This window comes from Bos taurus, chromosome 15 (genome assembly GCF_002263795.3).
Source record: "Bos taurus isolate L1 Dominette 01449 registration number 42190680 breed Hereford chromosome 15, ARS-UCD2.0, whole genome shotgun sequence".
In the NCBI taxonomy this organism is placed as follows: Eukaryota; Metazoa; Chordata; class Mammalia; order Artiodactyla; family Bovidae; genus Bos; species Bos taurus.
The window spans coordinates 83,485,392-83,498,374 of NC_037342.1; the positions used below are offsets into that span (position 1 = coordinate 83,485,392).

At 46.1% G+C, this 12,983-nt stretch overlaps 1 protein-coding gene across 3 annotated transcripts in view; it reads right to left on the reverse strand.

The window, feature by feature from the left end:
• The window catches only part of NCAPD3 (non-SMC condensin II complex subunit D3), a 60,439-nt gene that overhangs the window by 42,236 nt on the left and 5,220 nt on the right, over positions 1–12,983 (reverse strand). For 2 of the 3 annotated variants that reach the window (XM_005216598.5, NM_001193113.1), the window contains exons 4-13: positions 12,268–12,452; positions 11,539–11,706; positions 11,371–11,432; positions 11,094–11,181; positions 8,802–8,935; positions 7,072–7,144; positions 6,225–6,350; positions 5,846–6,098; positions 5,422–5,478; positions 5,077–5,166 (exon numbers count right to left, since the gene is read on the reverse strand). In XM_005216598.5, coding sequence (XP_005216655.1) covers positions 5,077–5,166; positions 5,422–5,478; positions 5,846–6,098; positions 6,225–6,350; positions 7,072–7,144; positions 8,802–8,935; positions 11,094–11,181; positions 11,371–11,432; positions 11,539–11,706; positions 12,268–12,452 — 1,236 coding nt within the window. The remainder of the gene's footprint in view (positions 1–5,076; positions 5,167–5,421; positions 5,479–5,845; positions 6,099–6,224; positions 6,351–7,071; positions 7,145–8,801; positions 8,936–11,093; positions 11,182–11,370; positions 11,433–11,538; positions 11,707–12,267; positions 12,453–12,983) is intronic. The other variant, XM_024975201.2, reaches the window with a different exon arrangement.

A 12,983-nucleotide genomic window follows, 5' to 3' on the forward strand; every position in this document is an offset into this window, starting at 1 on the left:
CCGACCAGTAATGCTGAAGAAGCTGAAGTTGAACGGTTCTGTTAAGACCTACAAGACCTTTTAGAACTAACACCCAAAAAAGATGTCCTTTTCATTACAGGGGACTGGAATGCAAAAGTAGGAAGTCAAGAAACACCTGGAGTAACGGGCAAATTGGGCCTTGGAGTACGGAATGAAGCAGGGCAAAGGCTAACAGACTTTTGCCAAGAGAATGCACTGGTCATAGCAAACACACAGCCTCTTCCAATAACACAAGAGACGACTCTACACATGGACGTCACCAGATGGTCAATATCAAAATCAAATTGATTATATTCTTTGCACAGGAGTATGGAGAAGCTCTATATGGTCAGCAAAAAACAAGACCAGGAACTGACTGTGGCTCAGATCACAAATTGCTTACTGCCAAATTCAGACTTAAATTGAAGAAGGTAGGGACAACCACAAGGCCATTCAGGTATGACCTAAATCACATCCCTGACGACTACACAGTGGAAGTGAGAAATAGATTCAAGGGATAAGATCTGATAGACAGCGTGCCTGAGAAACGATGGATGGAGGTTAATACATGGTACAGGAGTCCAATTCAGTTCAGATCAGTCACTCAGTTGCGTCTGACCCTTTGTGACCCCTTGGACAGCAGCACGCCAGGCTTTCCTATCCATCATCAACTCCCAGAGCTTGCTCAAACTCATGTCCATTGAGTCGGTGATGCCATGCAACCATCTCATCCTCTGTCGTCCCTTCTCCTCCTGCCCTCAATCTTTCCCAGCACCAGGGTCTTTTCCAATGAGTCGGCTCTTTGCATCAGGTGGTCAAAGTATTGGAGCTTCACCTTCAGCATCAGTCCTTCCAATGACTATTCAGGACTGATTTCCTTTAGGATGGACTGGTTGGATCTCCCTGCAGTCCAAGGGACTCTCAAGAGTCTTCTCAAAAACCACAGTTCAAAAGCATCAATTCTTCAGCACTCAGCTTTCGTTATAGTCCAACTCTCACATCCATACATGACCACTGGAAAAACCATAGCCTTGACTAGATGGACCTTTGTCAGCAAAGTAATGTCTCTGCTTTTTAATATGGTGTCTAGGTTGGTCATAGCTTTTCTTCCAAGGAGCAAGTGTCGTTTACTTTCATGACTGCAGTCACCATCTGCAATGACTGGAGCCCAAGAAAATAAAGTCTGTCACTGTTTCCACTGTTTCTCCATCTATTTGTCATCGAGTGATGGGACCGGATGCCATGATCTTAGTTTTTTGAATGTTGAGTTTTAAGCCAGCTTTTTCACTCTCCTCGTTCACTTTCATCAAGAGGCTCTTTAGTTCTTCTTCAGTTTCTGCCATAAGGGTGGTGTCATCTGCATATCTGAGGTTATTGATATTTCTCTGGTCAATCTTGATTCCAGCCTGCATTTCATCCCGCTTGGCATTTCACATGATGTACTCTGCATATAAATTAAATAAGCAGGGAGACAATATACACCCCTGATGTACTCCTTTCCTGATTTGGACCCAGTCTGTTGTTCCATGTCCGGTTCTAACTGTTGCTTCTTGACTTGCATACAGATTTCTCAAGAGGCAGGTAAGTAGTCTGGTATTCTCATCTCTTAAAGAATTTTCCACAGTTCCTTGGGATCCGCACAGTCAAAGGCTAATAAAGCAATAGTAGATGTTTTTCTGGAACTCTCCTGCTTTTTATGATCCAACAGATGTTGGCAATTTGATCTCTGGTTCCTCTGCCTTTTCTAAATCCAGCTTGAACATCTGGAAGTTCACAGTTCACTTACTGTTGAAGCCTGGCTTGCAGAATTTTGAGTATTATTTTTGCTAGCATATAAAGTGAGTGCAATTGTGCAGTAGCCTCAACATTCTCTGGCATTGCCCTTCTTTAGGATTGGAATGAAAACTGACCTTTTCCAGTCCTGTGGCCACTGCTGAGTTTTCCAAATTTTCTGGCATATTGAATGCAGCACTTTCACAGCACCATCTTTTAGGATTTGAAATAGCTCAACTGGAATTCCATCATCTGCACTAGCTTTGTTCATAGTGATGCTCCCTAAGGCCCACTTGACTTCATATCCCAGGATGTCTGCCTCTAGGTGAGTGATCACACCATCATGATTATCTGGGTCGTGAAGATCTTTTTTGTACAGTTCTTCTGTGTATTCCTGCCACCTCTTCTGAATCTCTTCTGCTTCTGTTAGGTCCTTACCATTTCTGTCCTTTACTGTGCCCATCTATGCCTGAAATGTTCTCTTGGTATCTTTAATTTTCTTGAAGAGATCTCTAGTCTTTCCCATTCTATTGTTTCCTTGGAAGGAAAGTTTTCCTCTTATTTCTTTGCACTGATCACTGAGGAGGGCTTTCTTAACTCTCCTTGCTATTCTTTGGAACTCTGCACTCAAATGAGTATATCTTTCCTTTTCCCCTTTGTCTTTCGCTTCTCTTCTTTCTCACCTATTTGTAAGGCCTCCTCAGACAACCATTTTGCCTTTTTGCATTTCTTTTTCTTGGGGGTAGCTTTGATCACTGCCTCCTGTTCAATGTCTGAAGAGGCCTTACCAATAGCTGAGAAAAGAAGAGAAGTCAAAGGCAAAGGAAAAAGGAAAGATATATACCCATCTGAATGCAGAGTTCCAAAGAATAGCAAGAAGAGATAAGAAAGCTTTCCTAAGTGAACAATGCAAAGAAATAGAGAAAAACAACAGAATGGGAAAGACTAGATATCTCTTCAAGAAAATTAGATATATCAAGGGAACATTTCATGCAAAGATGGGCACAATAAAGGACAGAAACGGGATGGACTTAGGAGGAGCAGAAGATATTAAGATATTAAGAAGAGGTGGCAAGAATACACAGAAGAACTATACAAAAAAGACAAGATGGTTGGATGACATTACTGACTCAACAGACCTGAGTTTAAGCAAGCTCTGAGAGATGGTGTGGACAAGGAAGCCTGGTGTGCTGCAGTCCATGGGGTCTCAACGAGTTGCACACGACTGAGCAACTGAATGATAATGCACAACAGTGAGTCTGTAACGTGCTCAGACTGGAGTTAACGCAAACATTCAACATTTTTCCACATTAAATTTCTTCAGTTATTTTAGGGATCTGTTAGTACATCCTGAGTTACTACTCTGAATTTGAGTAACATAGGCTAATATCTAGTCATTTAAATGTGGTATTTCAGACTGCAATGATAAGTACTGATTCTCACGGCACTTTACTGCACCTCAGCACCCATCTGGCAGCATTATGATTTTAGGTACCTGCCTCTCCCCCTGCTCCTTAAGACGTGGAACTATTTTTGTTAGGGTTCGTACCTGCAGTGCCTTGCACAGATTGGAAGGAATGATATCCATGTTTATCAAATAAACTGATAGATCTCATTATATCAGTTATTCTCTGCACATGTTCTCTCTTCTATCTTTTAAAGTCACTTCTCTAAATATGATCTCTGCAGACCTGACAAAAGCCCTCTGTGAAGGACAGACAAGGTTACAGGATCAGAAGTGACAAGCAGTCAGGGAGGTCTGCTGACTCCCACGTCTTGGATCATCCAGCTCTTTAGTAACACAACTGGCCTGGGTATTCAGACTGCCTCTCATTTCTAATGTAGTTTTTCTCTACTACAGGATGCCATGTCATCATACAGGTGAAGGAAGAGCCCATAAAAGTGACTTTCACAGACCATACAGCTAGACAGACACAGAACCTGAGAGTAGCTCCAGGTCTTTCTACCACCTAGCCAGGTGTGTTTCTGCTCTCCTGAATCACATTGACACTTTACCATCCCAGATTATTCTGATTCAGTAAGTCACTGAAAGAGAACAAACATCACTTGTGTTTAGAATCAAGTACAGGGTTCGTGGGAGAAAGGATCCCAGAATCTCCACACGGTATGTGTGACCCGTTAAAAGACAGTTTATATTACTGGTATCAGATCAGATCAGATGAGATCAGTTGCTCAGTCGTGTCCGATTCTTTGCGACCCCATGAATCGCAGCACGCCAGGCCTCCCTGTCCATCACCAACTCCCGGAGTTCACTCTGACTCACGTCCATCGAGTCAGTGATGCCATCCAGCCATCTCATCCTCTGTCGTCCCCTTCTCCTCCTGCTCCCAATCCCTCCCAGCATCAGAGTCTTTCCAATGAGTCAACTCTTCGCATGAGGTGGCCAAAGTACTGGAGTTTCAGCTTTAGCATTACTGGTATAGAGAAACTATAACCCAGATTCTGCACTTTCCCATGGAAGCCAGGACTCACAGTTCCCTACCATGTATTAGAAGTGGATTCTGGGGTGGCATGAGCACAGTCAAGATGCCACGTGAAAAAGTAATAAGGAATAAAAGATAAACAAGGGCCACAGTATTGTGCATTTTTTTCCCCTCTTCTGTGATGACTTTTCTCTAAACTAAATTTAATTCTACTGCACCTTCCCTTGGAGAAGGCAATGGCACCCCACTCCAGTACTCTTGCCTGGAAAATCCCATGGACGGAGGAGCCTGGTAGGCTGCAGTCTATGGAATCATGAAGAGTCGGACACGACTGAGCAACTTCACTTTCACTTTTCACTTTCACACATTGGAGAAGGAAATTGGCACCCCACTCCAGTGTTCTTGCCTGGAGAATCCCAGGGACGGGGGAGCCTGGTGGGCTGCCGTGTATGGGATCGCGCAGAGTCAGACACGACTGAGGAGACTTAGCAGCAGCATCAGCAGCACCTTCCCTAGTAACTGGTCCTTTCTGGTCAGCAAGCCCAAGTGTTCATAACAACTGACTTCAGTGAGCAAATAAAATACTTGGAACATTCTCTGAAGTGTGACAGAAATATGTGAAATACAGAAATACATGACAAGTGAAACGTATCTTATTCTTTACCTTGAAATGAAATACAGAATAGTGCAAGGACATCAATTAAGGAAATAAGATGGAAATTACTTTTAAGGGAAAACAAAAGATCTTCCAATAGCAAGGGTGAGTTTGAAAAAAAATCCCCACGTTTTGAGGCCCTACCTACAATTGTCTGAAATCTCCTGGTTACTGCTCATCAATAAGGGATAAGATCTTACATACCCATAGATCTGGCTCCTTCACCACTGCTGTCTGTGTGGATCACCTCTGAACCTGCAGAAGGGTTAAGTATCTGCCTCTGATAGGAAAAAGCTTAAAAATAAATTTTAAAAAGGCTCTGTCAATACACTAAAAAATTGTTATACTTTTCATTAACATAATCATAGCATATTACACATTTAAGTTACTATGAATCATTACTGAAATAAATTTTAACTTCTTTGAAGAAAAAAGTGCAATACTAAATCAGGTAATATGCAGACAGAAAACATTATAGATATTCAGTAAGTCCTTTAATTAAACGCACAATTATTCAATATCTGACAGTATATTGACCCATTTTCTTACCTGATGAATTTGTTGATGGACTCTGTCGGTGGCTCTGTACTCCTGGAACTGCAGGAGCTATAAGTAAGCAGACAGGTCAGAGGAGAAAAGTCACAGTATGAAAACCATATGTAAATATTTACAGAAGAACCCATTTCGAGATAATCAGGCCTGAAGATGAGACAGACTCTAAATACTGACAATTCACTGTGTGCATTACACAGGCCCCACGCATCCACTACCCAATGACACGAAGCAGTAACGACTGTAGCCAACAACCTCAACCCAAGGACAGGCCTGTGAGACCACTCACGTAAGAGCTACTCCGCAGCACCCCCAGCTGAAGGGGACTGGGGGCCGCAGTTATCGCAGCACTCCGATTATTTCTGCCACCCAGTCTGGACCAGCAGGAGTGAGGCCAGGCTCGGGTGCTCAGCGCACTCACTGTTATGCAGGAGCTCCTGGATGCTGTCCGATGGGGCTGTGGCAGAGGACTCCAGGCAGAGTGCAAAACTGGAGAGCGCCTTGCTGCGCACCGTCGGGGCCTTGTCTTTACAGCGGGCAACCAGGATTTCCTGAACCAAGAACTTATGCTTTAGGAACTTCTCATGCTCCGGGGCCAGCGGGCCATCCACCTCTCGTTCAGGCAGCTCCAGGAGGGCCAAGGCCACATCAAGAGTGAAGACCCGGTGGGAGACCTGGTGAAGCAGAGCCGCACACGTCCCCATCACAGAGGAAGCAGGCACAGTGCCGCTGTAGCTGCAGCCTGCAGGCACAGAGCTGCAGAGCCTTGAGCCAGGAGCTCACGCAGGCGTAGTGCCTACCTTGGCATTGCGTGTTAATCCATAAAGCCAGGCCATGAAAGAGGCATATTCTGCACAGGGAAGCTTGTTGAGCAGCTGGACCAGGGACTGAGCTGCATAAGTCCGGTACTCAGATTTGTCGACCACCTGAAACACAGACCCTGAGAAGCTGCCCCGCCAGGCCCCACGCACAACGACAGAGACACATGCATTGGTGCAAGCAGACAAGCACTGAGTGCACCCAGCTTGGCAACAGTGCCAACTGTCTACATGTTACAGAAATGACTACCCAGTTCTACGTCTCAGACCTACTGGGGACTAGTCTAGAAGAGATCTCCAAGCCCAATTTCAGAGTTTACAGATCTCTAGGATCCACAGAGTTCAAGTGAAGCATCATCTGTCCAAACTGTTAAAAGTTTTAAGAGATATTCACAGAATTTTGAATACTAACCGGACATTGGATGATATTAAGGCATTACTGTGAGTTTTTTAGGTGTGTTAATATTTTGTGGATATGTTTTTAAAGAGTTCTTATGCTGTAGAGACGCATGCAATATTTATGTCTGAAGAGATATGATGAAATCTGCTTCCTAAGAAAATCCAGTGTGCCTATGTGCTGGTAGAGTTTCTCCTTATACAAAATCACTTAACATTCTGTTCATTACTCTGTTCTGTATCTTTATATATTTGAAGTTTTCTAAAGAAGGAAAAAAAGTCGTTTTATCCTCCCCAAATACTCAAAAAGAACAGTGAACATACTAAATAAAAAATACAGTGCTTGGTAATGATATAGACTCATTTCTAAGAACACACACAGGCATTTACTTTCACATGTTTTTCATACTCTTGATAATACAGCAAACAGTACCTTGACACAGATGTGCTGCAGTAGAGTACGAAGGACTGGGTACATGCTTTCTTTAAGCTCATCCACCAGCAAACTTTAAAAAGAAAAGAAACAGTCACTGTTTATACCTATAATAAAAGTAAAACAACAACTTTCCCTGAACCTATTCTCAAAAATAGTGACATTTCTACATTTTAGAAACCGTAACTACTAAGAACAATCTGCCTGTGCTGGCAGCAAGGTCTGAGTGTGTGGAGTGTGAAAAGAGCGTCACAGTGGACACCGTTCCCCAAGCCCGGGTGGTCTCCAAACTGCTTCCAGCAGCCAGTCAGGGAGGGGCAGGGCCCAGACCTTCCAAGATCCTTGGACTGCTTACCATGGTTCTTATCAAGGCTGAAATAAGGCTTCCCTGGTGGCTCAGTGGTAAAGAATCCACCTCCCAATGCAGTAAATGCAGATTCAATCCCAGATCCAGGAAGAACCCACAGGCAGAGGCGCAAGTAAGCCCGTGAGCCACACCTCCTGAGCCCATGTGCCTCAACCCCTGAAGCCTGGGAGCCCTCGAGTCCACGCTCGGCAGCAAGACACCTGCACACTGCGATCAGAGTAGCCCCCAGTCATCACAGCTAGAGAGAGGCCCGTGCAGCAGTTAAGACCCAGAACAGCCATAAATAAATGAATAACTTAAAAAAAAAATTGGCAACTTTCTCTGTGAAGAGCTTGATAATACTTTTTAAAAAAAGGCTCCAATATAGCCTTTTGAAGTAAATGACAGACTGAGACATGGTACCACCCTGTGGTAGGTCAGCAAAATGAGTATCTAACAGTACTTCTCCAAAGTCAACCCTCAAGGAAGCTATTCAAGTGCCCAGATTCAACCCATTTTCAAGTTTATTTACGCCATTATAGAAACAGTACTACAACTGCTGACATCATGAATACGTGGAAAATTTAAACAAGTGCTTCTACTTAAAACCTCTTATTTGCTGTTTAAAAAAAAATCCTTAAGGAGAAAGGCTCGCTCAGGGGTCAGACAGTGCCTGTACCTGGATGCCAGCACCCGCACCCGCAACCTGCACCCACACCCCGTGCCCACACCCACACCCGCACCCACACCCGCACCCACACCCCGCGCCCGCACCCATGCCCGCACCCACACCCCGCGCCCTTACCCCACACCTGCACCCGCACCCCGCGCCCGCACCCACACCTGCACCTGCCCAGGCACCGCATCTGCTCACGAGCACGCTCTCCACTGTCCCCACCACCCCCGTGCTGCTGTCAGACAGACAAAACTGAAGACAGAACAGCTTGTGATGCAGCAGCATCTTTCCAGTAAAGCCCAGACGTGGGACTCTGTAGGCAAAGCCTACTGACTCATGAGGGGAAGATTAGTCTATCAATTATTGATAAAGAAGTTAAAAAAAAAAGTGGCAAGGAACCTAACGAAAGAGACTCAGAGGAGAGTCAAAAAGGCAGAGACAGACTTGGAGCAGCAGACACTGAGACCGCAGTCGGGACTCAGAGCTGGCCTCAAAGGCGGGCCCACGGACCGTGCACTCCTCACCGCTCCCAACACCACCCCTACCACACAAGCCAGACGAGCTGCTATACGCTTTATTCTGAACCACAAACCACACACAGCCCAGACATGTGTCAGTTCCACAGGGGTCAGAGGTCCTGGCTAGCACAGGGCCCAGGCGACTGAGGGTGAGTGACAGAGAGAGAGACCTGAGCTGTGTGCACTTTACCTTACAAACTGGACAGCCAGCTTCCTACTGCTGACAACCGGAGGCGTGATGGCAAGGGGGGTGTGATGGGAGCCTTTACCCACTTCTACCATCAGTATTATGCAGAGCATTTGATGCAAAACGTATCTGAGAACCTGGAAGAGGAAAGGAAATGCAACTTAAGGCATGACAGAGAATCCCAGGGCCTTGGAAACTGAGGCAGACCACAGTGAGCTATTTCAAGTGCCAGCAGGTAAAGGAGGTTGACACAGGTTTTGGTTGATGACCAGGTGTCATACCTGCACAAAATGAACAGTGTGGAGGTGCTGCCTACAGATTGATGAGCCGGATTCCACCCAGTTTCTCTGCTTGCCTTATACTCCAGCCCAGAAATCAGGGCTCAGAGAATCAGCCGCAACTGAGCAAGGGCAAAGAATGCAACGGATTACCCCTCAGAGGAAAGAGGAAGGTGATGATTCTCTACCTATATTACACCTGAAGCTTAGAGAACACCTTCCCATATATCATCTCACATAATCTACTCAAGAAGTTAACTCATGCATCCAGTGAATAAAATAATTTACTGGAAACCAAGGATGTGGCAGGTACTGCATTAAGCATGTCTCTGTATTACGAGATTTGACCATACTTACTCTGAAATCTCTCAACTCAATGAGGTCAGCAAGACATTTCCATTTTATACTTGATACTATTATTATCTCCACTTTATACTTAATAAAAGACTTTGAAAATGAGTAGTCCCGAGTCAAGTAATCAAAGGTCAGGCTACAACCCGTCACCCAACATCAGGCCAACACTTTTGCAATGAAAAACACCCTGTCCTTAGAGACGCTGCTGCCTGAAAGGGTAATTTCCTATCCTCTGCACTTTCTACAATGTTAAAAAGGGCACAGAAATTAAAAATCTTAATGTGAATGTTATCACATATTCCAAACACAGGGAAGAGATAACGACATCAAATATTAGAGAAATATGGGGTGTTTTCTAAACAGCAGGCATTACGCCGAGGCACTCTTCCCTGCAGTCCTCCTGAGAAATCCACAGGAAGGGAAGCCCCTCATCCTCCTTGTCCAGGTGAGGACACCAAGGACTCACGGAGGACACACAGGGCTTCTCCCGTGGCTCGGTGGTAAGGAATCCCTCTGCCAATGCAGGGGACACCAGTTCAAGCCCTGGTCCGGGAGGATCCCACGTGCCTCAGAGCAACTAAGCCCGTGCTCCACAACGAGAAGCCCCTGCACCATAATCAGCGAGTACCCCCCACTTGCAGCAACTGAGAGAAAGCCTGCTCGCAGCCACAAAGACCCAGCACAGCCAAAAATAAGTAATAATTTCTTTTCTTTTCAAAGGGAGACACACAGCAGCGAGGGGTAGGACCCAAGTGCAGAGCCCAAGTGCCCAGGGCCTCCTCACCCCGCTGCCCCTGGAAACCAGGGCACTGCAGGCACCGAAGGCAAGGGCCTTGGTCCGCCATGTTTTCTGCAAACTCCTGCTGCACTAACGACATTCAGGTTGAGTAACACCTTAGGGCTTAAAAAGCCCTAACCCCAGTGTCTAGGGCTGTGTGGCTTTGAAGGTCACTGCAGGCAAATCTTGGAGAAGGCAATGGCACCCCACTCCAGTACTCTTGCCTGGAAAATCCATGGATGGAGGAGCCTGGTAGGCTGCAGTCCATGGGGTCGCCAAGACTAAGACACGACTGAGAGACTTCACTTTCACTTTTCTCTTTCACGCATTGGAGAAGGAAATGGCAATCCACTCCAGTATCCTTGCCTGGAGAATCCCAGGGACATCGGAGCCTGGTGGGCTGCCGTCTATGGGGTCGCAGAGTCGGACACAACTGAAGTGACTTAGTAGCAGCAGCGGGCAAATCTAGATATGAATGCTGACCAGGAGTGTCAGCAGAATTATCCACTAAGGCACAGACGCTAACAGGAACACAGGGGCACAGGCGCCTGCGAGGGAGCTGCAAGGCCCCGTGGCTGTCTACCCTCCCCCAGAGGCCTCTGGTGAGCACTCGAGTGACAGCACTGCTCAGCAGCTTTCCTGCTCCTCTACAGGCCCCACTGGAGCCTGCTTTACACCTGAGCTCAACAGGAGCGTCCTGCGGCACGAGGGGCCTGGATGTGAGCCTGGAGCGAGCAGTGGCCGCCACGTGCTGACGGGCGCTTCTCGTCACAGACACCAACGGCCCAGCAAGTTCACACCGCGTCTCGCTGAGTCCTTCCAGCGTTTCTAGTCGCACGACCCTGTGCTTTCAGTTCCCTGTAACTCAGCTCCCGTCCCCTTTACCTTGTCTCCTTCTCTGTGAAGAGGGGAACAAAGCAAATACAATCCGTGATAGGCCAGTTCTGGTATACATTTCATTTCTCTGAGAATTCTAAGAAAAAGGCAAAAGACTAGTTAATGGATGTGATTTCACTAGGATAAACTCCTAACCCTATCAGCCATATTTAAATGAATAAATTCTACCTGTGTGCCAATTAGAATAAAATGACATTTACACCTCTGCTTGAGCAAAACATCATACCCTAATTAAATGTTAGCACTGGAAGATTTAATTGCTCACCGGGCTTGCGTAGCCTGGAATTCATAACGAACTGGTTCAGAACTAGTTAACGCAACAAAGACCTGGAAAACAGATACCAAAAAAAGGCCTGGTTTTTTTCACTCTTTAAATCTTGGCCATTGTCCTCACTCTTTGAACTTGCCCAAGGTCTCTGGCATTCTCACTTACCTCCACACAATTCTGTATACACTCTGGCTTTTCTTTTAAGGAGAATTTAGAGAGAAGCCTTATAAAGTTCTTCAAAACTTGAAAGATGACATTTCGAATTTGACGACGATCTTCAGAAGAAAAAAAAATATTCTCTTCATCCTCTTCTTCTTGAGTAATTTCATCCATCTAGATTATGGAGAAATACACAGCTGACTGTGCGGCACCGCCTCGTAGCTTGTCCCGAGGTTGCAATGTCCCCGAGAAGGCCAGTGGAACTCTAGGTAGCCACGCTGGGCCCCATAGCTGCAAGCTCAGTCTGGACCAGATGAAGGCTACCACAGCTTCTGGGTCTGGATTTGCACGTCAGGGAGACTGCCTGGGTTTCTTACCGGTTCTGGTGTCAATGAACCTCTACCCCAGTCACACGAGAATTTGGAATTAATGTTATTCTATGATGTTCTTGTGGACATGAGTCCTCTGGACACTTCAACCATGGTCTCTAATGAAAATAAGGTAACACCTGCTGGCCTGCGGCAAGGCACCCCTGGGAACAGACTGGAGGGAGGTGACAGGGAGGCTGGGGAGACGGCATGGGGAACAGAGGCTCAGCAGGCCACGAGGCCACTCCTAGGGGAGGGAAGGCGGACGGCACGCTAGGGCTTTGGCATAATCATGACCCCCGACACCCTAACTTGATATAAATTCTTACACGAATCAGACACGCCTTATGACCACACCCCTTCTTACCTCCACTTCCTCTCTCCTGTGGGGCCTTGCTCTCTTACTGCTCTCCTGTGAGCTGCCCTGAGTGTTCTTTGGTTGCTCTTTCTTTCTTTTCTGATTCGAGCTGGATTCCTGAGGCCAGCACTTCTTTAGAATCTGAATGCATTTGTCAAATATCACTGGATGGAAAACTTGATTGACTACGCTGCCTATTCGTAAAGAATGAAGAGTAAGCAAGGTAGGTTTAACTGCTTTGAAATATATCTGCTACAACAATGAAATATTAAAAAACAAACACAGGCTTTTCCTTAACTAACAGCAACCTTTAGCAAAAAAGTTTCATTCAACTTCCACCCGAGGCAATGAGCAGTCAGTTCAGTTCAGTCACTCAGTTGTGTCCGACTCTTTGCGACCCCATGGACTGCAGCACGCCAGTCCTCCCTGTCCATCACCAACTCCTGGAGCTTGCTCAAACTCACGTCCATCGGGTCGGTGATGCCATCCAACCATCTCATCCTCTGTCATCCCCTTCTCCTCCCACCTTCAATCTTTCCCAGCATCAGGGTCTTTTCCAATGAGTCAGTTCTTCACATCAGGTGGCCAAAGTACTGGAGTTTCAGCTTCAGCATCAGTCCTTCCAATGAATATTCAGGACTGACTTCCTTTAGGATGGACTGGTTGGATATCCTTACAGTCCAAGGGACTCTCAAGAGTCTTCTCCAGCAGCACAGCATCAATTC